Here is a 26,855-nt window from a genome sequence, read left to right on the forward strand (position 1 = left end):
GGATATAATTTTTATAAAATTGTGTTTAATAATTTCAAAAATTCGATTTTTATTTTAAAATCTTTAAAATTGAAACGATCGTAAATCTTCGGCGATATCCACACAAAATATGAAAAAGTAAGAGGAATATCGAAAAATATTTTCCAACTCATCAGCATGGCGGATTCTGCAGAAAACTCAGTACCGGCGTTAGCAGTTACTGCTGCAGTTGGAGCTGTAGTCCTATTATTCGTTCTTTTATGCAGTGTCGGAAGACGTGCAGACAAAAAGGATGAAGATGGTATTATTTTATTTTTGGGCTTAAGTGATAAAATTGAGAATACAAAAAAATATGGAATTTTACCATTAAAGCTTTAGCTTTATACTCATTGAGAAGAAATTTGAACTGTTCAAGTGCATTATTCTTACTTAAAAACTATTATTCATGCACAGTTGTAAATGCTCTTTTGTTCCGACGTTGGAAAGAACTAGCCGAAAAGTTCCGAAGGAACTTATTAATTAGTTACTTTGTTCTTCCTCTGGTTTAAAAGTTCTCCCGGAACAAAGTGACTAGTTGAAACCAACGGAACATATCAAGCAGTTAGCATGGTTAGAAAGTTCCTTTTTGCCAAATTAGTCAAAACCGGAACTAACAAACTAGCCCAAAAGTTCCAGCGGAACTTATCAACCAGTCACAAAGTTCCATTTGGAGAATTGGTGTAAAGTAAAAGCGCAAGATATTATATTTGAACCTTTCAAAGTGGAACCAAGATACTGATTACAAAAGTCAAAAGGAACTTATCAACTAGTCGCAAAGTTCCTCTTTGGCAAATCAGTCACAACCGGAACTAACAAACTGGCCCAAAAGTTCCTCCTCATATGGGTACTTTTAAAAATATCAATTTCAGATTAATGTATGAAAATAAATTAGAACTTATTCCGTTATGAAGGCAACATTCTGACCGAAGGAGCTAGTTGTTCTGTTCCACCAGAACTATTCAACTAGCTACATTGTTCCGAGACTTTTCAAATAGCTACTTTTTTCCGGAACTTTTCAACTGCACTCGGAATAAAGTAACTAGTTGAAAAGTTCAACCGGAACAGAGTAACTGACGGAACATAGTGGCTGTTACACAGTCACTGTGCAAGATTAGGGCAAATTATTAAAATTATGTTGACAGATACTTTTTTTAAAGTTCATCATAACAAACGCACAAATATGGCTGTATAAACGTGCCAAAAAATTACTCTGAGTACAGACTTACTTGTGAAGTTGGAAAAGTTTTAATGCCTAGCATCCACTAGATATATAAAATTTAAATGCATTTTGTGTTTCAGCATGTTCAGAAAGATAAAATTTCTTTTGGATTTTGACGGGCATTTTATTCCCCTCGTGCATATGGTGTGAAAATTAACTAAGTTGTGGTACAACTTTGAGATGCTCCCTCAGGTAAAAAATGGGTTTGTATTGTTTTGATTGTCCTTACTTGACATGGACAAGAGGTATCTTCACAACTACAGGTGAGTAAAAAAAGAGTTTATCTGAGTCAGTGAGTGGACAGTATCAAAGTAATTCAGGTGTTTGTTTATTTTTACACCTTCTGCAGAAAGGAAAAAAATGCCCATCAAAAACCAAGAAAGATTTTATCTTTCTTAAATATAAAATGCATTTTACTTTTATATATCTAGTGGATGCTAGGCCTTAAAACTTTCCAATCAGCACAAGTAAGTCTGTACACAGAGTAGTTTTTGAGGTGAAAATACAGCCATATTTGTCCATTTGGTATGATGAACCTTAACTTTGGTCACTGTCATGATGGTATCGACTATCGGGTCTGTTCGCCCTGATTACACTTTCGCCCTGGGTCCATTCGAACAGGTACTAGGGCGAACACGAATCAGGGTGAACCAACCTGGATTCCTGTCAAGACTAGGTGACTTGAAGTGTCATGTAAAATTGTTGTTATGTCAAATTCTTTATAAAAAAAATATGCTTATTAGATATGTAACTTAAAACAACCACTGAAGAGTTTCCTCATGTTGGGTAGGCAGATATATACATAGTTTGGTGACAGGTTGTATTGTTTTTTTTAACAACATTTAGTTAAACAACACTATCAATAAGAATATGAAAATAAGAGACCAACATGACCAAGGCAACTTTTAATTCCTTAGATTGATGAGTGAATTTTCTTCTAATACCTTTCGCCCCCTTTTAATTCCTTTACTTTTATGAAGAGATTTTATACAGCCACATCATTACAATATACAACAGGATGATATGAATTTGTGCAATACAGAAAGTAATTTATGTACATTGTATCAGGGCTTCCAAAACGGTCATATATTTTGGACAATTGTATTCTGTCCGGTAAAAGTCTGGCTGGACAAAGCATGAAACGATCATCTAAAAATATAGTATATATACCAATACCAAGGGTCCGGAAACGGTCATATATGCCAGTCTTGACCTAAACTGAAAGTATTTTGTCCTAAATGAGTAATTGGGATTTAGGACAAATTTTATTTTTTTACAGAAATAATTTCGGTCATTAAATTTCATTTCGTTGAGATCGAGTTTCCAACATTGTCTAAATCGCCATTTTGAACTTTTTTTTGTTTGTTATCCCTTTCCTGTAATAAAACTGCCACTCCAGTAAAGTGTTATAATCCTGAGGGCCCTCCTAATAACTATAGTAATGCCTCTGGGAAATATTGGCTAATGATCGCTAATCTAAGACTCTTTACCTGTGTTTTTAATTAAATTTTTTATTGATCACAAGCTCAGAACTAATAAATGAAAAGTTCATAACAACTGTCTGCATTATTTAATTACTTTTCTCAGCTTAGACAATTGTCAATTCTGATTTAAAATTAAATTAAAATTAAATTAATTTACGTAGAACAAAATATTGTTTCACTACAAACACATGTGCTTTGTTTACTAATAGGCAATCTTGAAATTCTCTTCCACAAAAGACACTAAATCGTAAATTCAAAATGATTTCATGCTAAATTAAACAAGTCCAACTATTATAATTAATATTCAAACACTATTAAAGGTAAAACAGTTAAAAAGCCGACGATTTCCTGTGAATTTGATAAACAAAACTAATCCCGGAAATGAGTCCGTAATTGGTCGTTTTACTATTGTCGTAAAACATCCGGTTATAATTTTGTCTTCAAATCGAAAGAAACGTAAGCGAAGTTTGAGAAATTTATCGTTTTGAGTCATTAAAATCATTTCATTTTTAAACTGTTGCCTTCCTTTTATTGCTCAAGATTTTAAGGAAAATAGTAGGGAAATTTCTGAAGTAAATGCGGTGCAACAGTTAAACAAGTTCCTTGATGCTACGAGTATGACTGTATGAGCATACACACAATCTTTGTTTGAAAAAGGGCACCAACTTTTAAGTTATCCAAAAATGACCGAAATTAGGTGAAAAAATTTCCGGACCCTTGACCAATACACGTAATTAACAGCGCCTGGTGATGTTTTATAGCCTGACCGGTTTCGGTCCGAAAAGGACCTTCATCAGAGGCAGAATGATGGATTAATGTTTGCACCCTATTTATATAGATATGGTAACCGGCGGTTGAGTTATCCAGCAGTTAAGATTTAACTGGCGGTTTGTTTAACCCGCGGTTGAGTTAACCAGTGGTTGAGATTTAACCGGCATTTCAGAGCGAACCGGCGGATCAAAGTTATCCAGTGGATAAATAAGTATCTTGTTGATATCTAAAAAGGTTCAATTAGCCATTCAGTTGGGATTTTCCATGGTTACAGTTATCTATATTTAGCTAATGTACATGTTACAGTAAACTTTCTTTACATGTTACGGTAAACTTTTCAACATTATACGGTAATCATGTGACCTGATGATATAACCATATTTGGGCTTTAGCATTGGGTAAAGGGTGTTTATTTCAGGACTTGATATTCAGGTGTATCATAAGCCTGAGATCAAGACTGCATGACTGCTAGGAAGTACTATTTCAAGACTTGATATTTAGGTGTATCATAAGCCAAATATCAAGATCACATGACTACCATGACATACTATTCCAAGACTTGATATTTAGGTGTATCATAAGCCAAAGATCAAGACTAAATGATTACCATGTACTTCTTAAATTATTTAAACACCCTTTACCCAATGCTAAAGCCCAAATATGGTTATATCATCAGGTCACATGATTACCGTATAATGTTGAAAAGTTTACCGTAACAGGCTATAAAACATCACCAGGCGCTGTTAATTATGTGTATTGGTATATATACTATATTTTTATGCTTTTACATTTTTCTCACTGATACACATAGTTAATATGGCTTCTACTAACGAAAGCTCCATTTGGAGCTAATGTGTTTAGAGACTACTTATGTCAGTACACCTTTCCTATATTGCCCATGAAACGATCATCTACTTTTTAGTTTTCATGGCTTTCTTACTAGACGTTCATTTTAACATAAACACAATCTTTTTGACCCAACATTTTGCCTTTAACAGCCACACATTTCCGGTCATAAAAGTGACAGATGATTAACTACTATCAAAACAGCCTCTACTTAAATACTTTCTAATTTTAATCAAGGCTAATTAGTTAGCTGAAATCTACCTGTTCAGGTGACAGGTAAACTATTTTCTTACATTTCAGCGGTTTGTATCTAATTGATTTACAAAAATGTAGTCTAAACATGCTAAAAGAATAAAATTCTAAGAAATATGTTTATAAACATGATTTGACGAAAAATTCAATAAGGTTTTAAATGAAACAATCGTCAGAACTACGTTGTATGAACTAGAACATGTGTGCGCATGTGCACAGGTGGGAAATTTAATTATGTATCCTACATTTCTTCAAAAATTCAAAAATTATCTTTAGTACCTGTACCTTACGTTCATTTCAAGTATTTTGTTGAAGAAATAACGTGGAAAGAGCTTCTTCGCTCAGTCATGCTTTGTAAACGTACACTGATTTAACATATCCGTTTCTGGTCCATGTTTTAACACTGTCAAGTAAACATCCGGTATTACGAAAATGTGATTTTAAAAAAGAAAGTAAAGTTTTTGACAACGTCTTTTGGCACAAATAAAGAATCTAAGTTGGGCAGATATGATCACGCTTTGCGCACACTTCGAATGATGCACTGCCAATTTAACAGTTTACGTCAGAACATCAAAGTCATATCAAAGTAAAGTTTAATATCGTTTTTTCAAAAATCATTGGGATGGCCATCTGATTACCATAATTGCCTTTTGTGATTTAGTCTTAAGGGATTAAAATCGAGATCAGATATAAAATGTACGGGTGGCTCAAATTATTTTTGGAAGCCCTGCATTGTATCTATGTAATCAAAGAAATGTAAAGAAAGGAAAATTATAGTATTGTGTTAAACTACTAATGGTCAATATTGTGAACTATCTTTTGATTTCAGAACAGAAAACAGGAACTGAAGAAAAGAAAGTGAACAAGACTGAAAAACAGACAAAGAAGTCAAAACCAGCTCAAAGACACAAACGAATACAGCATGTACCATTTAGTCATGCATGGCTGGCTACCATTCTTAGAGGACATAGCAGCCCAGTTCTTGATTTTGACTTCAGTCCAAATGGGAAATATTTAATCTCAACTGCTGAAGGTAAATTTATCACTGAGAGGCAATCAACAGTTCCCTTGTCTTGTGATTTGATTGTTAGATTCGTAGTAATACCTTGTGCAAGAGTTGTGTATCAGCTCACAGGTGGTACAAAATGTATAATGAAAGACATAGAGGGCAGAGATAGTGGACATAAATTTTATGGCCATCATTTATCAGAAAATTTCTGTATATTATTCATATAAACTTGTCAATCATGAAAGAAGAGGCTATTGTAAGGCCCCTTGTTTACCACCATTGGTCCAATAACCACAACTACACATACTTGTAATTGGGTTATTATGTCTAAATTTAACTCAGCCTTTTTATAAAGAAACGATTTTATATTTGGTCTAGTGATTAATGATATCGCATAATATTATTAATTCATATATTTTAACAAATTTGATTCGTTTAGGGATAGTCACATGTTAAACTATATTTTCGAAGGTAGAGAGAAAACGGCGGATAGCAAAACGCATATTGACCTGCAAAAAGCATATTGCACGGTTATTTTTAGAATATCTAAAAACCCATATACTTTGTGACGTCATGTAATGAATTTCAGGATATTGTTACAGTTTAACGTTTTGAAACACATGATATCTGTGATCGATTATTTGACGGAAAAAAAATTCAAATACATAAGATGTCAAAAAAAAAGTAAATGCAATAACAACTAATATGCTGTTATTGTCAAGAAGACAATGTAATATCTATAAAATTCCAACAAACTTAAATGACGATTTTGATACAAATATGGTCAGAAATTAATAATATAACAAATATAGCCTTTGTATGAGGTCAATACAGGATATATCGACCCAAAGAAGTATATCGACCTCGGACTTCGTCCTCAGTCAATATACTTCTTTCAGGTCAATATATCCTTGTATCGACCTCATACAAAGGCTATATTTGTATAATATCATCTAAATGATTTTAAGATCTGCAATATGTCATTTCTTTTAACACCAAATTTAGATTTTTTTCTCTGTTCACTGTATTTTACTTCCTTCTTCAAATTTATTTAAACTTGTATGAAATGTATAACTATTGAGTTTAAAAATGTAAAGTTTAATATTGGTAATAATTAATAATTCAATTAACCAAAAAAACATATAATGGACACTGAATCACAAGATCTTGAATTTTGATAGGGACAGTGCCGGCACATCAGAATATGGCGGAGTCAAACATGTCTTTGAGCTCACACTCTTCCCCAACCTAGGACAGCAGTGCAACAGCACAAAACAAGGAAAAACAACAAACATCAAATAAGATATTGAAAAAAAATAAATATACATGTTTAATAATATGGTTGGATTCTGAAAGATTAAATTTTATTATATGATTTCAGATAGATCTGCTATGCTCTGGAGTACAAAAGAATTCAGTAAGAAAGAGCACAAGTGAGTTGACAGTCATACTTTAAATCATTTCATAACATATGAAATTGATGTGTGCAATAAAGGTGGTGTGCTACAATAATTTAGTGTTAATATATATACATGTTCATCAACATAATCAACAAATGATCAATCACCAATGCCTTAACTACCTTTTGTCATTCCAGAATCATAACAGCGATTAAGAACATGAAGTATAAGAAGAATATTTGGAAATTCATTTTCTTATCTTTGAATTTTTTTTTTCACTTTTTAGAATCAACAGTATTTAAAAACAGGGTTGGCAAAGTATTACCCGCCCGGGAAAACCCAGGTGGGAATTCCCGGGTTTTCCAGGGCTGGGCAATACTCCAAGAAATGGGTAATACTGGGTAATACTGGGCAATATGATTTTTTAAGCTTATTCCAACACAAAATAGTAAAGACTTGTTGTAGTTTCATAGTATTATAGCTAAATATATACATTTTATACAGATAACCATTGAGAGTCATTTCTGGAATATTGAAAATTCAATTTCATTCTTTTCTCCACTTCTTCCATGTAGGCAGAATACAAAATTTGAACATTTTAGGAAACCTTGTTAATTTCCATACATGTATTGTTTCAATAATTTAAACTTTAAAAAACATGCATTTTATAGCAGTGTTTATGTAAATTATAAATTTAAATTTCTATGCAATCATAGTGCTTAATAAACACCCTACAGGGTCAAGTCATTAACACTTAGAAATGAAAAGGCTGAATATTGTTATATAAACATATCTATGACCTAATCTGAATAATTACTTATTAATTAGTGATGTACATAAAAATTATGCAAAAGTAATTTTTCTCACATTTTTTTGTTAATTCTTAATGTAAGATATATACATTTGAAAAATGAATTCTTTGAATTTATGTTAACAGTTTGACCAATCAAGATGGGCGGGTGATTTAATAGACTTTAAGGAGAATTATTGAGAAAGGCCTTTTCCATTAATATTTGTCTAATGTGTGTTTAAATGTTTACTTGTGTCATAGCTGCTGGATTAGTACTTTTTCAAATGTATACACTTGTATTTTTAGACTCTCAAACAAGTAAACTTATTTATAAATCAAAATTTGTTTATAACGAAACATCTTAAATGTATTGCATTTGAGTTTGATCACTGAATCCTCATTAAAATTCTGGCCAGTATTTTATATTACCCAGTATTGCCCAGTATTACCCATTAAAACCCAGTAAAACCCGGGTTTTCGCAGTATTTCCCACTGCAAAATGCACTGGGCTGGGCAATACTCATAAAACCCGGGTTTTTGCCAACCCTGTTTAAAAACATGCTACTATATACAACCAAACCTATCATGAATTTGCACTTGTTGAACATTTAAATCCATGGTTAACATATACCCACTAAATAAAAAAAAAAATGGTATCCTTCAAATAATGATGAATCCCCTTTATATCTGGTATATTGTAATATATTTCAATACACATGCTACATGATTTTTTTCTAGTTAAAGTTTAAATCTTAAAAAAAAATCATCCTGTGACATTTTGCTGTTTCTTAATCTGTGTTTTAGAGTTAAATATTTAGATGCATGTCCATATATTTTACAGATTTATTCGTGGAAATATTGAACTTGACCATGGGACCAGAGTGAAGTTTTCCCCAGATTCAAAGTATGTATTAGTATAAAATGGACAATTTGTTATTATATCCTACAGTGATGCAGCTAATGGTCAGATCTGGTGGACATAGAGGGCAGAATTTTAAAGGGTCTTGCAAATGAGGTCTTTGTGTCAGACCCAATGACTGGCAAATATTGTTCATGTTGTTTGAGGCCGTCAAAATTGAAATTTCTGTTGGTGCTTCTAACATTTGCCTCCAAATCAATTTAGTTGAAAGGCATGGAAAACCTAAAGTTCTAATGACACATTTATTGCATTTAAGGTGGTATGGGTGTCTTGGACATCTTGGATTGTAAAAAACAGAGAACGTATGGTCCAGATTTTCTATCAAATTAACAAAATTTTATGCAGGAATGCAGATATTTTATTTGAATTTTTATTTTGAATAACCAATTTATATGAATATAACTTATAAATATTAATATTTTTACAAGTGTAGATTATTTTTGGTCGTTTTTAAAAAAAGAATTAAAAGGCAATTTCAGTGGAGGTAACTCTAAAACTTCATTTTCTGAAGGATTCTACATGAAATTTTTCTATTTTGTATTTTAGCCGGAAAGAACATACAGTGACCCCACCTTTTCTTTTGATATTCTCCAAGCAATGTGTGAAAGCTATCTTTTCCTAATTAATTTTACAATTCTATCATTTTGTTTAGTTTTCAATCACAAAATGGTGTTTTTTCTGTATAATCCATTCAAAATGTGTCATATTGCCACAACCTGTAACTTGAGAAAATGCGCGGTGACCTATCATTTTTATTATATTTTTGAACATATATCAATAGATGCTACATTTTAGCAAAGTATGAACAAATTCTATCATTTTTATTTTAGACTCCCATACCACCTTAAAGTTTAATGTTAAAATGTATATTCTCATAGCATGCTAAACTGTACTGCTTCTGAAAAGTGTTATTATTATGTTATCATTTGTTTTCTAACTTGATTGGAAAGTATGAATTTGTATTAGTAACTGTAACAAATATGATTTTTCTGCTAATCCTCCAAGCACAGATTTGAGATGATCAATGAATTTTTTCATTGTGCCAAACAATGGAATAAGAATAGAACTTTAAAATAAGGATTGCTAGTATTATCATGCTGGTTAAGTGTTTTTTTTTAAAATAATTGCAAAGTTCACAAAAAAAAAAGATTATAAGATATTGAGGGTTGTAAAGTCGGAGGTTGATTTGGAAACCTTTTAATTTTAATTTAAACATATCTATTTATAGAAAAATATTTGACATTTAAAATTAAACTTGGCAAGACATAACATAAATATGATAGGTTATCAACTTCTTTTTATGCAAACTTTTTCTTTCAGGGCTTTTATAGTGTGTCTAGGGAATGCAAATACAGCTAGAATTTTACGAATCGGTAAAAAAGACGATGGCTCTCCAGGAAATATAACTGCCGCTTTGGACTTTCCAAAAGTAAGTTACTTATATTCTAAAAATAGATTCAGAAGGATAACTGTGTTTTGTCTTTAAACAAAAGAATGCAAAATTAATATGGTCAGTTAAGAATTTATGGTTTATATAAAAAGAATAAATAAACACCTGAGCTCTTGGGGCTAATAAAAATGCATTGACATGAAAATGACCAATTTAAAGAAAACAAATGGTATTATTCCCTTATTTTTTCTTCCATCCTTTGTATTTTAATTACTGAAAAAATATCACATCATAATGAAATAATACTGTAAATTCAGAATTTTATTGTGATGTTTCTATTTTTGTGAAAAATGCCACAGGATTATAATTGCAATAATTAAAACTTGCATTTAAAAAAAAATTCTGAATATCGCAAAAATTAGAATCGCATTTTAATCTAAAATGACAGAATCGCAAAAATAAATGCACGCAATAACCTCTTAATTTACAGTATTTATTTTATGATAAGCACACCTGTTACAAGGGGAATTTAAATTGTAATAATAGTATTATTGCATAATTATTTTACAGATATCAGCCTTTAACCATTTTGATCCGATTCAAAATTATAAAAAAAAATTATATTGGACTATTTATTAATTTAATTCAAAAGAAAATAACTTGTTATCTTCAGTGTCCTCATCTATATACCACTATTTTCCTTTCAAAGAACAGTGATCCTCTCCAGGCTGTCTGGCTTCCTCCACCAATAAAAACTGACCGCCACAAATAGCACAATAGTGTTGAAAGTGGCGTTAAACATCAATCAATATATCTATATATCACTGAATACATATATACAACAATCTAACTGTCTATATATTTTACAGAAACATACAGCAGAGATTATACAGATAGGTGTCGCTAGTAATGGCAGATTTATAATGACATGTAGTAGAGATACCACATTGATAGTTTGGTCTATAAAAGGCAAGTTCTTACTGTGTAGTAGATAAACGATTAACCAAGCATACAATTACTAATGCATGTAGAACATTTTTTTATGTTTTTGTTCTAAATTTCTATTAGAAGGAAATAAAGGTTGCTTTCAGAATGTCACAAGATTGCAGTTAGCCAATCAGAATAGTGTATTGTAATGAAACATACATCTAATGTAATTATTTTAATTTAAAAAAACTTTGTGATTGAAATACACTTCTAAAAAATCTGTTATTCACAATATTTAATACACACATTGATTTATGAATGTATTACTGTGATGTTGTTGATTGTATTTAGGTGAAGTATTGTCTACACTAGATACCCATCAGATGAATAATGTGTATGCTGCTGTGTCACCTTGTGGAAGATTCGTTGCTTCTTCAGGTAATTAAATAAATAGAGATTAAATATGTGCAGGATTTTTTTAAAAAGACTTTTAAAATTCAGTTGTCATCTATTGCATACGTTTGTTATTATATCAACATTAGGTGTTTATATAAAATGAATCTACTAAATTCTGATGAATTTTAAACAGTATTTAAAAAATCAAGGTTTATTATTTTGTTTTAATATGGTAAAAAATAGAAGTAAGCAATTTAGACTATAAAGGGAATAAAAGTAATTGATTGATTGTTAAATTCTTAAAGATCAGTGGCAAATATGTCATGCTTATTTAGGACGAAATTAAACACTATCTTATAGGAAGGCTTTGTAAATGGATCAACCATGTATCTCAGTTTAGGATACAGTCTTTTGAAAATCTTTAGTTTTAAAGTTACAGAAACTTTATAGGAAATGTAATTAAACATATGCCAGATTTTATGTCCTGGCATGCCTGGCAAGAAAATGAAAAAAATAAATATCTTCTTTGTCCATCAACCTCAAAAGAAGTAGAAAGCTTAGGGTCCTATTTTAAACAGGCATTAGAACTGAGGACAGGGGACTCTTGATTTATTTATAAAATATATTTATATGTCATATAGATAGATTGTTTTGCTTTTTTGCTTTTTTTTTTGTTTTCATGGTTTTGTTTGTTAAATGTATTTTGTGTATGTTTATATTATTTGTCACAAACTTATTGTTCAGAGTTTATATGACAATAAATATTTGAATTGAATTGAATTAAAATTTAAAATAATCTGTCTTATGACATTGGACCAAAATGGTAGTGTTTCATAATTGCTAATACATTACAAATGATAAGCTGTATGATAAGAAAATACAACACCAAAGTATGTGAATTATATTGTACTAGAATAAACATATTATATATACATTTTATTTGAAAGAAGTACATGTATTATGAATTTTTTGTTTGGTTTTAGGTTTTACCCCAGATGTAAAAGTTTGGGAGGTTGTATTTGATAAAGGAGGAGGCTTCAAAGATGTTAAGCGTGCTTTTGAATTGAAAGGCCATTCATCTGGTGTAAATTGTTTCTCTTTTAATAGTGACTCAAGTCGGTAAGAACTCATTCACAAGGTTATTTTGTTTTTTGGCCTATATGGTTCTTTATTGTCGAGCCTTCGACTTTTGTCGAAAAAGCGAGACAAAGCGATCCAACATTCTGTTGTGGGCGGGGTCCACAAATATTCACTCTGTGGTTAAAGTTTTTGAAATATTATAAACTTTCTTAAACTATCCTGGATTTCTACCAAACTTGGACAGAAGCTTGTTTATGATCATTAGATTGTATCCAGAAATAAATTTAAAAAATCTATTTTTTCCGTATTTAACTTATAAATGGACTTAGTTTTTCTTCTAGTTATTATTACATACAGTCTGCAGTTAAACATTTTAAAACATTTATAAGATTCATAAATTATCCAGGATTTTTATCAAACTTGGACAGAAAAAAGTAAAATCACAAAAATACTGAACTTAGAGGAAGATCAATTGCTTCTTTCAATCAAAAGATAGTATCAAGAGGAATATTATTATTAATTTTTTCCTCATTTTTACTGAGCCTGCGATTAACAGCAAAAGTAGGCGAGATACTGGGTTCTGCGGAACCCTTATAATTTCTTTTATCCCTTCGTCAAAGCAGGGGGGCATTTACCCTTGTCCATCTGCTCATCCATATGTACGTACATAGTGTATATCCAAAATTAGTTTCTGTTTTCTTACTTTAGTTTGCCTAAACTAAATGTAATGAAACTTATACACAATGTTTATAACTTCAAAACACAGATCAAGTGTGAGATTTGGTTGTTCATTTCTTGAGTTATGTCCCTTAATAACATAATATGCAAGTGGAAGCATCTTAATTTATAGAGCAGCAATGTGTTAAATTGCGGTAAAAATTTGAAGTTAGAATTGAAGACAATGAAATGCATGTAGCTTAGTAAAAAAATTCCTGCAGTAACTCTAAGGTGTTCAGCAAAATTTCTGCTCAATCAAGACTGTACACACTTATGATAACAAGATAATAAGGACAGTCTTAAGTCACCCCCCCCCCCCCCCTTTTCCCTTTGTAACTTTTCTCGTCCATAAGAATAAGGAATAAACAGAGATATAGCCTCAGATGATCTATAGAATAATAATGTTTTAATTGTAATTAATTTAAAGATATATTAACATTCAACTTATCAGTCCATAAATACTTGACAAGTTTGGGAAAAATTTGATACTAGACACTGTGCAATTGAGAAAAATAGGTTTTAGCCAGTCTTTTCTTGTTACAGTTTGCATGTGGTAATTACAATCTATTCAGCTAAAAGTCGCTGTCAGGATAAAGAAATTGAAATGAATTGAAATAGATAGCTAAAATTGATGTGTTTTTGTTTCAGGATGGCTTCAGTTTCTAAAGATGGCACATGGAAATACTGGGATACAAATAGTAAGTACTTTGGTTTAATTTGGGTTTCCCTTCACTTTTTTCAGATTTTCCTTATTGTTTGGAATCCTTGACAATGCATTATAACTTTCCTATCAAATTCCCTAAATTAATTTCTTTTTAAAAATTTTGTTATTTGTAACATATTTTTCCTACAGATAAATATTTATTTCTTCCAATACATTTTCTATGAAAAATCAAGACACACTTTTTTTCGTAAAACATTCTGAATATTAAAATATTTGTAGCTCTACAATATGCACATCAAAATATGAAAATTTGAAAATATGAAACATTTTAAAAGTGAAATGAACCATTGCAAATATCTTTTACATGGGCAGTTAATATTTTGATATTTTGGAAATTTGAATTGTTAGTCAAATATGGCAATTATTAACCCCAACTAAACAAAAGATGTCAAGTCAATATTAGTTAACCTTCTATCTCAATTTAGCTACAAGCGGAGATAATTATGTTATTTTATTTTCAGTTCGATATGAGTTATCACAGGACCCCTATTTATTGACGACTGGCAGTATACATTGTGAGATTCCTAGTCATATATCTCTTTCTCCTGATGGGAGGAGTATAGCTGTAGGAGGAGATAACTCTATTGGTTTTTATAATGCTGTCTCAGGTGAAGAGGAAGAGGTCTTGAAAAATATACATGATGGTAAGTAATAATTAGAGAAAAATATACATGATGGTAGGTATTAGTTAAGAATTGAATGCTTCTTTTTGTAACTTCATTGGGGTGTAAAAGCGTTGACCCAAGTACATTTTGTATGAAGCACAGAAGCGCTTCATTCTAAAAATGTGCGCAAGGTCAACGCTTGTGCAACCCTATGAAGTTACAAAAAGAAGCATTAAATACTTATAATTACATTTTTTAGCAAGGATCATGAAAACACAATTTTTATCAAGTTTCTATTTAATTCACCTGTGCACTTTATTGTGGACCTCCTGTCATCATGAATGATAAATTTTATTGTTTAATGCAATTGCTTAAGGTATAAGCAAGATGTGCAGTTAGCCAATCAGAATAACATATTATAATGAAACATACATCTAATGTAATTATTAGGCAGACAAAAAATGATTTAGCTATTGTGAAACAGATTTCACATTTGGTTATGAGTATTATTGGTTGTAAGAAGTTTCAGGATTTTGGAAATATGAATAAGGATCTTAGAATGGGCTAACTGTCTCATATATTACAGAAGGACTACTACTGGAAGTATATATGAAAGTAAAAGTGATTGGTCTCTTTAATAGAAGCACAAATAACCTAGAACTGATTAAATAATGTTCAGGGCTTTCCAAGTAGCAAGATTGCAGGATTTTGCTATTTTTATGCCAGAGCTTCCAGACCCCCTGCCGTAAAGCACCAAGCTTACAGCTTGGTGGGCGTCTGGCTTAGCCGAACGCATGTTACAGCCACCTATAATTGTTATTTAGCCTACTACTTCAATTTCAAGGGAAAGCCCTGAATGTTGCCCATAAAATACTGTTTAACAAACTTATGGTTACAATGATTTTTTTTTTTATTTCACAGGTTTTATAACAGAACTTTCCTTTGATCTTTCTAACAAATATCTCGTTAGTTCAGGTGATAAACATATTGTAATACTACACAACATTACCGGCTATAGAGCAACTATATCAGACCTAGAATCATCAGAGATAAAAGCCACTACACAGGCTCAAAAAGAAAGAGTCAGGCAGCAAATAGCTGAAGCCAGGTAAGTTATCTTACAAAAACAGAGATAAATGCTACTACTACTTTGAAGAAAAAAATGGTCTGGCAGCAAATATTGGTATCCCATGAATAATAATTATACACACTACCCCACTGACACAAAAGAAAACAATCTGGCAGCAATTGATAGCAAAAATCATTTAAATGTAAAATAAATACACTGTTAATGTGAAAGCACAGGCCCAGCAGTTAAAAATCACATGGCAAATATCAAAACCAAAATTAGTTTTTTTAGTAAAACAGAGAATAAAAAACCATACACTGATACAGACAATGAAATAAAACATGATACATTACAAAGTTGAAACTCATGATGTTGCATGTAAAGTTCTTTAGCGCTAAACCTGAAATGTTATCTTTAGTATTAAACAATTAGGCTTTCTGCTTTAACCACAAAATGAGCACTTGGTCTGCCATATTTATCCTTATGCAATCGATTGTGTACTATTTTGAGACATGTCACAATTGTAAGTAAAAAACAACTGTAAATTCTCTTTCTGCAGGCTTTTGGTTTGGCAAATAAGCTGTTGATGGCTTTCTGTCACTTATAATTGCCTGATTTAACAAACATTTTTATTGACTACTAAAGATCTCTTCTATCTAATAAACAGGTAAACCATACTAAAAATAAATATTTTTTAAAATAAATTGAATTCTTGAAGTAAAAAACCCCGACTATTTATTGAAAAAGAAATCCAAGAAGGGAATGATAAATTCAATATACATGTTTATCATTTCCCATGAAAGGTTCAGTACATTCTTATAACATATCAATCCGTTTACTATCACAATGGGCTGTATTCATTGGTCAATTATTTTTTTCAGGTCTTCCTTAGAGAGTATATTAGGAACAGCCAATGGACATGCTGAGAGCAAATAAACATTTTATGAAAGGCAGCTAAAACATATACAGGAAGCTCCAGTGAACTCGTTTATACTCTTTATATTGTCAATGTGCAACAATTTTTAATGAAATGTGATATATTGTGTACTATTAGGGTTATTCCAGAAAAAAAATGTAAGGGGGTAGGGGAGGATTGCAGAATAACAGCACATTCTTTGTTTGCTTTTGTTGGGGAACATTTCAAGATGTTTGTTTTTTTGTTGTCTTGTTGTTCCTTAATAGTTGTATACCCCATTTCTTTATTTTTTTATTCAAGGTATATGATGTAGTGTCTATACACTGAACGCTAAAGAATCTTCAAAAGATTAACATTTGAGAAATTTGAGTTTAGTTGACTCATCATAGATACCAAGATTGAATCTAAAAAGATAAAAAGTCTGAACGAATGACATATATTCTACATATTTAGTATGAATACCGAATTGGTATTTTCTAAAAGGAAAGTTAAATTTTACCACTCATCTGTATACAGTCTCAATATAAATGTTACATACAAATATGTATATGAGGGGTTTATACTTTAACAACATAAAAAAAAAACGTGGAAAGACATCAACAGGTCAATCTATATACACAAATGTTGCCTTTTATTTCTTCTATTTTAGGAGACATTCAACAAATTGAAAAATATGAGGATTCTAAAGGAGTCTTCTAATTTGTAGTTTATTCCAATCTGTAATAGGTCTTGGAAAAAAAGGATTCTTGTATGTACCTTGTTTTATAAATATACAAAAAGTACTGCACTAATTTGAATATCATGTTTGTCTTTTGTGGAATTAGTTAAGACATTAGGCATTGTGGTTTTTTCATGTTATATTTTGTAACATCACTAATCCTGAATATTCTCTTTGGTCAGAGATGCTGTGACATTCAAGGTGATTGAACATGTTACAAATGCTTTGTTTCTTTGTTGTATACAAAATTGGCAGCCCTCTTTTGAATTCTTCCAATGCTGTATATGTCTTTGTTTTGTAGATGAGTCCAATGCTGTCTATATCTAATGTTTTGTAGGTGAGGGTTTTAAATGGAACATGTTCATACAATAATATGCTATGTACTTAATTGCCAAATAATTGAATAAAGATAATTCTTAAATGTGGCACCAAATTACTTTAAAAATTGAATATATTGAAGTATTATTAATGCATCCATCCCCTCCCCCTTCCAATTAATTATTTTCTGGAATAACTAAACATTTTATTTTATTGTGTTCATGAAGGTTGAGGATGTTAAAAGAAAATAAGATATATAAATACAGTGTCATGTCATTATTATTAATTTCTTACTATAGTTGAATTATGATTTGGGTTTGTTACTATACATTCCTGTAACATGATTATGTTTCTTTTACAAGTTAGGAATTTTTGATGTTTGCTTCTTATTCTTTCAAGGTTTACTCATAGTGCAGATCGATTTTTATGACCCCACAACTAAAACATTAATTATAAAAAAAGAAGATGTGGTATGATTTCCAGTGAGACAACTCTCCACAAGAGACCAAAATGACACAGCAATTAACAGCTATAGATCACCGTACAACCTTCCACAATGAACAAAGCCCATACTGCATAGTCAGCTATAAAAGACCCTGAAATAACGACATAAAAAATTTCAAACGGGAAATTAACAGCCTTATGTACAAAAAATGAAAGAAAAACAAATATGTAACATATAAACAATCAACAACCACTGAATTACAGGCTCCTGACTTGGAACAGGCACATACATATTTTACTCTGTCCATCCTGTGCTTCAGTAAGTCTCCATATAGGTAAAAGAAAATACGAAAAATACCTGAGAAAAATTCAAACTCGTAAGTCAAAATTAACTGACAATTAATGTAATGGCTAAAAAAGAAAAAGTCCAAATGACAACCAATAGTACACATAAAATAACATAGGAAAAATAAAGACTAAGCAACATGAACCCCACCAAAAACTGTGGCTAGCCTCATGTGCTCATGAAGGGTGAGCAGATTCCATTCCACATATAGCACCCATCGTTTTGCTCATGTTAGTACAAACCCGGTAATAAGTCTTATTTGGTAGGTCATATTCAGGAAAAGGGGATGGGATAGTAGTTATAACAAAGATCCACCAACATCTGTGAAACACATATTCCATAACAATCAACAAACTCGTGATGGCGTGTGTAGAACTTACGAAGGGATGACTTCATATTTCAAATTCACTACATTGAACTCTTAGTTTAGAAGCTTCCTTGTGAGCAGCAACCCTCTTTCTAGAAAATAAAAGTTCTGGAATATCGTAGATATAAACTCTGTATGCATGTGCTGCTGGAATGTTGCTACATAGTAATGAAAGTTCACAATTGCGAAGCTGAAATAATTCTATTGTAGTAAAGAATTGATTTCAACTGACCCTTGAAAATTTCAAGATGTAAGTTAAGATATGAGGCAGACTTACCTGTATCTGTTTTATCTTTTATCTTAAGTTCGACGGGACAGATGCGTTCAGAATAGTCACAAAATTTTGAATTACATAATCATGTGGAAAGTAAAGCTAAATGATAGACTAATTCTTTTCTTTCTTCTAAAGAATCCATGTAATCTCTGATATGAATACAGGAACAAGTCGACAAGAAGAGGGACACCGTTTGTTCACTGGAATGTCGATTTTATGTTGAAAAACTCGTCGTCCGTAACAAATGTGTTGTGTTTCAAGAAATATAGCATCTTGATTATTTCAGTTATAGAGAAGTTTTTGCTTGAATTAGAGGGATTTTTTTACGAAGTTGGATTTATCCTTCCCTATTTACGTTGGCCATTATTTTTTATGAAACAAAGAAGGGCTAACTTTTTCAATTTGTTTAAGTTTGGAATGGGGAAACAGTTGTGGTTCATTTGAAAATGTTTAGTTGTAGTTTGGTCTATTTCTTATGTATACTGTAACAATGGGGCGACTTTATATGATGTATTGAATGATTGTAGGGTGTACATGTCTGTCTGGCATTTTTTCATTTCACATTAACCTCTTTTTATTTGCCCATTGGTTAATGCTAAGTTTTCATGGTTTTGTTATTGTCGAGCCTGCGACTTTAGTTGCAGAAAGCTCGACATAGGGATAGTGATCCGACGGCGGCGGTGTTAGCTCACTTCTTAAAAGCTTTATATTTTAGAAGGTAGAAGACCTGGATGCTTCATACTTTGTATATGGAGGCCTCATGTTACGAAGTTTCCGTCAGTCACATGTCCAATGTCCTTGACCTCATTTTCATGGTTCAGTGACTACTTGAAAAAAAAGTTAATTTTTTTTGTAATGTTAAGTTCTTTCTAATTATGAGTAGTAGGATAACTATATTTGGTATGTGCGTACCTTGCAAGGTCCTCGTGCCCGTCAGACAGTTTTCACTTGACCTCGACCTCATTTCATGGATCAGTGAACAAGGTTACGTTTTGGTGGTCAAGTCCATATCTCAGATACTATAAGCAATAGGTCTAGTATATTCGGTGTATGGAAGGACTGTAAGGTGTACATGTCCAACTGGCAGGTGTCATCTGACCTTGACCTCATTTTCATGGTTCAGTGGTTATAGTTAAGTTTTTGTGTTTTGGTCTGTTTTGCTTATACTGTATGCAATTGGTCTACTATATTTGGTGTATGGAATGATTGTAAGGTGTACATGTCTAGCTGGTAGGTGTCATTTGACCTTGACCTCATTTTCATGGTTCAGTGGTCAAAGTTAAGTTTTTGAGTTTTGGTCTATTTTTGTAATACTATAAGTAATAGGCCAACTATATTTGGTGTATGTAAATATTTTATGATCTATTTGTCAGTCACGCAGATTTTATTTGACCTTGACCTCATTCTCACAGTTCATTGCTCAGTGTTAAGTTTTTTGTTTTCGTCTGTTTTTCTTAAACTATAAGCTATAGGTCAACTATATTTGTTGTATGGAAAAATTGTTAGCTGTACATGTCTGCCTGGCATGGTTTATCATGTTTATCTGACCTTGACACCATTTTCATGGTTCATTGATCAATGTTTGGTTTTCTTGGTTAATGTTAAGTTTATGTGACAGTTTTAATAAAGCTTTACATTTAGGACTATCAACATAAGATCAATGATTAGTAAAGAAGGCGAGACATTTCAGTGTGTGCACTCTTGTTTTATACTTATTACAGCTGGGTGATTATCCTTAGTTTCTTTATCGGTATATTGGGTTGTTTCTTAATCTGGTGGATACTTCTGAATAGTCTTGTCAGTAGAAGCGCTTCTTTCCTGTACATTAATTTCTAACTTGAAGCCCTTTTGGGGAATACAGATACTTACATGTACAAGTTTGACATCCTCTGTAAAACTTGCAGTAACTGCTGCTGACCGGATATCTATTTTTTTCTGTCGCTCATATCTAAGTTATATTCACCAGCAGTTATACTTTGTGCAGTGATTGACAAATAGTTATCAAAGGTACCAGGATTATAATTTAATACGTCAGACGCGTGTTTCGTCTACATAAGACTCATCAGTGACTCTCAGATCAAAATAGTTATAAAGCCAAACAAGTACAAAGTTGAAGAGTTTTGAGCACCCAAAATTCCAAAGAGTTGTGCCAAATACAGCCAAAGTAATCTATTCCTGGGACAAAGAAATCCTTAGTTTTTCAAAAAATTCAAAGATTTGTAACAGGAAATTTATAAAAATGACCATATAATTTATATTCATGTCAACACCGAAGTGCTGACTACTGAACTGGTGATACCCGCGGGGATGAAACGTCCACCAGCAGTGGCATCGACCCAGTGATGACAATACTGCTTCTTGTGCTGATTCTATAATCCAAGGTTAAGTCGAGTTGGTATGTTTTCAGTTCATGTATATTTTTAGGAAGTTTAATTTTTGGTCTTCATTATAGGTTTCGAGTGCATTAAGTTCTTGTGTTTCGTTTAGAAAATAAATCGGTAATAGAAGGTAACGATGGGGTGTCTGTGTCCTTCATAGCTGTAAAAACAGTGATATCTTGATTCCTTTAGCTAAGAACTTTGCAGGGGTCTTGTTTACGCATATCTGCCAGCATATAGCTGACAATCTTCGCCAAACCATATACCCTATCTTCTACTTTTATTGCCTCTCTAACTCTTTCGTCGTACTGATTCTCCTGCTGACCTCTGGCTTTATTCTCATGTGCTGGAACCAATTCGTGTGCGGGAGTGATTTTTCCTTCAGATATGTGATGTACTTAGTTGTAATCTTCTTGTTGGTTTTCTCACAAGCCTCAAGTTGAATATCGGTAACCTAATGTTAAGTCCAAATATAACATGTAGGGCTGCACTGCACTCTCAGGTATGGTAGAGTTATAGGTGTAAACCAATTGACTAATAAATATGAATCTTCCAGTTAACCTTCTTGTCGGTTTCGAGTGAACCAAGCATATCATACAGCGTCCTATTGAACCTCGATCTCACAATTTCAATTTCCCATAAATTCTTATAGTTCTTTACCAAGTAATTTAACACCTTTATTGTGGTACTATCAAACTTTTCCCCTGGTCCGAACTACAATTATTTGTGTGTTAAACCAGGGTATCGGATGTAATTGTTGTTAAAAGAATCTGCAACTGTATTGGCGAGAAGCTGGTTCTTTGTTGGTACTGCTATTGCAAATCTAGTGAAGTGATTCGTATGTTTTGTTAACCTCACTATCAATGACGACGAAGTCCACGCAAACTAACTCCCATGGCGATGTTGTTGGTATGCTTACCAGCTAGGTGCTCGTTGGTTTATATATTGGTGCATTCCTAGTTAAGTCGATAAAACCCATCATTGACAAACGAGGTTGTACGATCTCTCCCATGATATCCAATGTCATTACGTAAGAATTACAAAGCCGTTGGTACATGTTCCAGGAGGTAGTACCAGTTGCCACCTTCTTTGTTGACAATTTTAACACGAAGAAGAATTTCAGATTGTTGAACTGCTTCAAGTGTGGATTCGTTGCAATATCATTCTTGGTAGGTTTGATATTCATAATATTCCCTGAATCTCCTGACAAGAATTGTTGATGTCAGCCAGTTGACAGCCTTCTCTGTCTTATGTTGGTATATTTCCCCTCCTTCTGTTGAAACCAATTGTCAGCAATATCTTGCGCTTGACGAAATTGCACTTGTTCGGGGAGAGGTTCAGTTTGCCTTCTCTTATTCACTCAAATAATAGGTGAAGATTCTGCAAGTGCTCCTTGTATGTCCTACAATAAAATTAATGATGATATCATCAACAAAGATGAAGCTTATTCCAAGTTGTAATCTGCAAGGCATTCCTCCATCAGTCTATGGTATGTAGCTGAATAGCCATTCTATTGAACTCGTTACGGATGATAGGTTCGACAGAGAAAGCAGTGCGCTCCTTATAGTCTTCCAAAATGTTCACCTTAAGGTATACAGATATCAGATCCACCACAAAGAAGAATGTATGCTAACACAGCAATCTAAGAACTATTCTATTCTTGTGAGTGCGGAACTTTCGTGTTTACTCTGCTTGTTTAACTGCAATATTCACCCATCCTTATCGGTCCATTTTCCTTCAAAGCGATGACAAATACTGCATGATGCAAATGGTCTGATAATTCCGTTGTCCCAAAGGTATCTCAAATAAGATCTAACTTCATCGTAAATTAATGATGAAATTCTTTTGCACCGATGTTTAATTATTGTATCATCAAGCCGATCGTTAACTTTGTAAGTCTTTCCTAAATCGTGGTCTCCTCTTCTGAAAATATCAGTATATCACAATATAAATTGTTCCCTTCATCGTGTTGTTCTTCTGTGACATTACTCTTACAATTTGTAATACACATATATCTTCTTCCTCGTCAGTAGTCATGGGTTTGTTGTGCTTCAGATTTCATGTAGTAGTCTGCCATTGTAGTTAATTTGGTGCATGATAGATGGGGTTTTATTTATATACGACGGTATATCTTTGTCATAGTAGCTTGTAATTTTAATTGTTGTACGGTTATTCTGTTGCATGTATTAATTACTGCCACGTGCTACATTATTGTTCTTGGTTAACTCTTCTTTTCCCATTGTAAAACTTACATCTTATTTATTTAAGGTCATACTTTGAAGTATTCCACGAGTATATTGTTCCGTGGTTATCGGTCAAATAGAAAAGCATACGTTTTCCAATCAAAGCTGGTATATGTTGATTATATTTGCTATCAGGTATTTCTAGCATCACATGCATATGTTGGTTAGTGGCGTTTGTAGCTCTAGGTATCATGACGATAACCTCTATGTATCATTTATAAGGCAGCATTTAACTTTCCAATTGTTATCTCAAATTGTCAATGGCACTATGGCTGATATATGTTCCGTGTTAATATGACCCTGCAATGCATGGTCGATACAATTAACCATCATGTGTCTCATAATGCTGGAAATTTCATCCTATTAAAAAATATGTCAGTCTCAGTAGAAGCTAGGAATAATCCAGAGGTGACTTCACTTTGTTTCTACTTACATTGGGGCCTGATGTTCTTCTGTTTATGGTTAATGCTGACCACTCCTCATATACTTCTCGTAGTTTAAATGTGTGAGTGATAACATGGACTTTGCATCTTACTGTAACAACATCCTGGTGTGGCTGAAATTTATATCGTGTAGTTATTGGATCTGCTGATATGTATTCTTTAGCTATGGTTACTGTATAAACTATTTTTATATAGTCCCTGGCTCTAACTGTAATATAACGGGGTGAAATATTCTTTACCATTGTTTACCTGTGGTTCTTGCATATATATTAACTATTGTTATAGTCCGTATATCTATTATAATGTTTATATAAGCTGCTGATATGACCTTTGCTTTGATAATTATAAATATGTCGTGTACATGTTATTATTTTGTACAGGTTGTAACCTGTACAAACATTTTATACAAATAATAATTCGTATGATGCCATCATACAAGTTATTACCTGTACACATACAATTGTACAAGTAATTACTAGTACAATTTTTACTGAGAAAAAGATAATAACTTGTACAAATCATTATTTTACCTTGGCCTATTTGAAGTTCACAACAAATCGTTTCCCTTTTAACAAATAATTCATTACTTAGCCTGAAGATATAAACTCGCAATATGTGAGTACATTGTATGTATCAAATATATGAGCAAAACTGTTCAGTTTAGTGGTCAAAACTAAAGTGTAGAGATGGGAAACAGTATAGAAAAGAAATTTCACGATAAAATAATTAAGTTGAGTGATGACAAAAAATCTTCCTATCATTCAATATTTGCACGTGAAAGATACAGAGAGGGTTTTGGTAATATAAAGAAAGCAAAAGTAAGTTCCAAAAAGACTGCTTTTCAAAGATATTTCTTAAGGCAGTATGGTGTTTTGAGTGTAGCAGGAATTGAAAAATTATTATTGTAAAGTAGATGAACTTTACCCGTTGATTAGAACTACACATGTTGGAGTTGGTCATTGAGGCATCCACAAAACATATTAGGAGTTAAAAAACGATTTGCAAATATCAGTAGAGAAATTATCAGACTTTGTATTCAGATGTGTGAACAGTGTATTAGTTGTTCGTTCTATCACATCTACAGACTTTAATTCCCGTTATCAAGTAGACCTTGTTGACAATCAGTCATGTCCAGATGGAGAATATAAGTGGATCATGCACTACAAGGACCACTTAACCAAATTCAGTGTATTGGTCCCTTTAAAGTCAAAAAGAGCAGCTGGTGTGGCTTACCAAACGGAATCTGATGGACAGCATCATTGCTTAGTAATTCAATGTTGCTAGACCATAATTAAACTTATTGTGTAATTCAAGATGCCAGGCTTCCTTGGCTTGTGCAAACCAATAGGTTATTTAATCTATTAGGCTTGGCTTTTGTTTCCAATATATGATATTATGTATGCGACTTTTTGTAATGATGTTTGTTTGAAAATAAAAGGTTGAAGGATAACAATTTATTTTTGCTTTTAACGACTGCTGTGGATTCATTATTATTCGTTGGATACCAATAATCGTGAATTTCGTGGGTACAGGTGAACCACGAAATTAAATGTTCAACGAACATACAAGTTTTCCCTTATCCACGAAAATTGGTACCCCGAAAATAAATGAATCCACAGTATGTCACTTTGCAGAAGAAGTCCGTATTTATGTGGCATCAAGATGTTTAGCTAAATTTGCACAAGGTGTCATTTTAACTGATGTTATTACTTTGCGTCCTTCGTTCGTCTGTAAACTTCTAACATTTCAAAATCAATACTAATAATAAGCACTTGAAAATAAGAAAAGAAAAACAAACACAATATAAATTTCAAAAATAATACAAAATGCCCAAAAAAATCCAGACTAACGAAAACAGAAGATTTTTTGAATAGGAAGAAACAAATATAACTTAAAGATAGTGAATTGTACAATTAAGTTATTATCTTTTTCTCCAAAGAAATGTACAGGTAATTAATTACTAGTACAATCTAGCTGGCATCTTACAAGTAATTATAAATACTTGTATAAAGTTCTTGTACAGTAATAACCTGTACAAAATAATAAAATGTACACAACATATATATATAAACTATTGGTATAGTCACAGTATCTAACTAAAATATAAGCTGCTGACACGGCCTTGTCTATATAGTTGTTACTCAGTTATAAACTGCCTCTCATTAAACCACAAAAAAATACAAAACACCTTTAAAAAAATCATGTTGGTAGCTGCATTGTGCAGGCTTTTTAACAGAAAAACAGACCAAAACAAAAACGAAACACTCTCAGAGCAATGAACCTTGAAAATGAGGTCAAATAAAACATGTACATCGTAAAATATGTCGATACACCAAAAGTAGACATATTGCATACAGTATAAGAAAAGAAGAAAAAATCTTTTGCCACTGAACCATGAAAATAAGTTCAAGGTCAGATGACACCTAGCTAACAGTTGGACATGTACACCTTACAATCATTATATACACAAAATATATTTGACCTATTGCTTATTATCAAGAAAAAACACTAAAAAAAATAACACTGAGAAATAACTGTGAAAATAAGGTCAAGGTCAAGTAAAACCAGCTAGCTGCTAGATTGACATGTGCATCGTAAAATATGTCCATACGCCAAATAAATTAGACCTTTAACATATAGTATTACAGGGAAAAAATTAACTTTAAACACTAAACCATGAAGATGAGGTTAAGGTCAAATTAACTTGGTAATTGGACCGAGAATTGGACACGTACACCTTACAATCATTCTATACACAAAATATAGTAGACCTTTGTTTGAAGTATCTGATA

General features: G+C 32.2%; 1 protein-coding gene across 1 annotated transcript; it reads left to right on the forward strand.

The window, feature by feature from the left end:
• The first annotated feature begins 101 nt into the window (after positions 1-101).
• Positions 102-17,834, forward strand: LOC139527974 (transducin beta-like protein 2). Its single transcript, XM_071323718.1, has 12 exons — positions 102-280; positions 5,420-5,623; positions 6,981-7,032; positions 8,631-8,693; positions 10,029-10,137; positions 10,968-11,067; positions 11,377-11,463; positions 12,405-12,540; positions 13,867-13,916; positions 14,404-14,586; positions 15,469-15,655; positions 16,498-17,834. Exons 1-12 carry the CDS (start codon positions 157-159, stop codon positions 16,550-16,552), a joined length of 1,350 nt encoding a protein of 449 aa, XP_071179819.1. The 5' UTR covers positions 102-156; the 3' UTR covers positions 16,553-17,834.
• The last annotated feature ends 9,021 nt before the right edge of the window (positions 17,835-26,855 follow it).

The sequence above is a fragment of the Mytilus edulis genome, chromosome 6 (genome assembly GCF_963676685.1).
Source record: "Mytilus edulis chromosome 6, xbMytEdul2.2, whole genome shotgun sequence".
Classification (NCBI taxonomy): domain Eukaryota; kingdom Metazoa; phylum Mollusca; class Bivalvia; order Mytilida; family Mytilidae; genus Mytilus; species Mytilus edulis.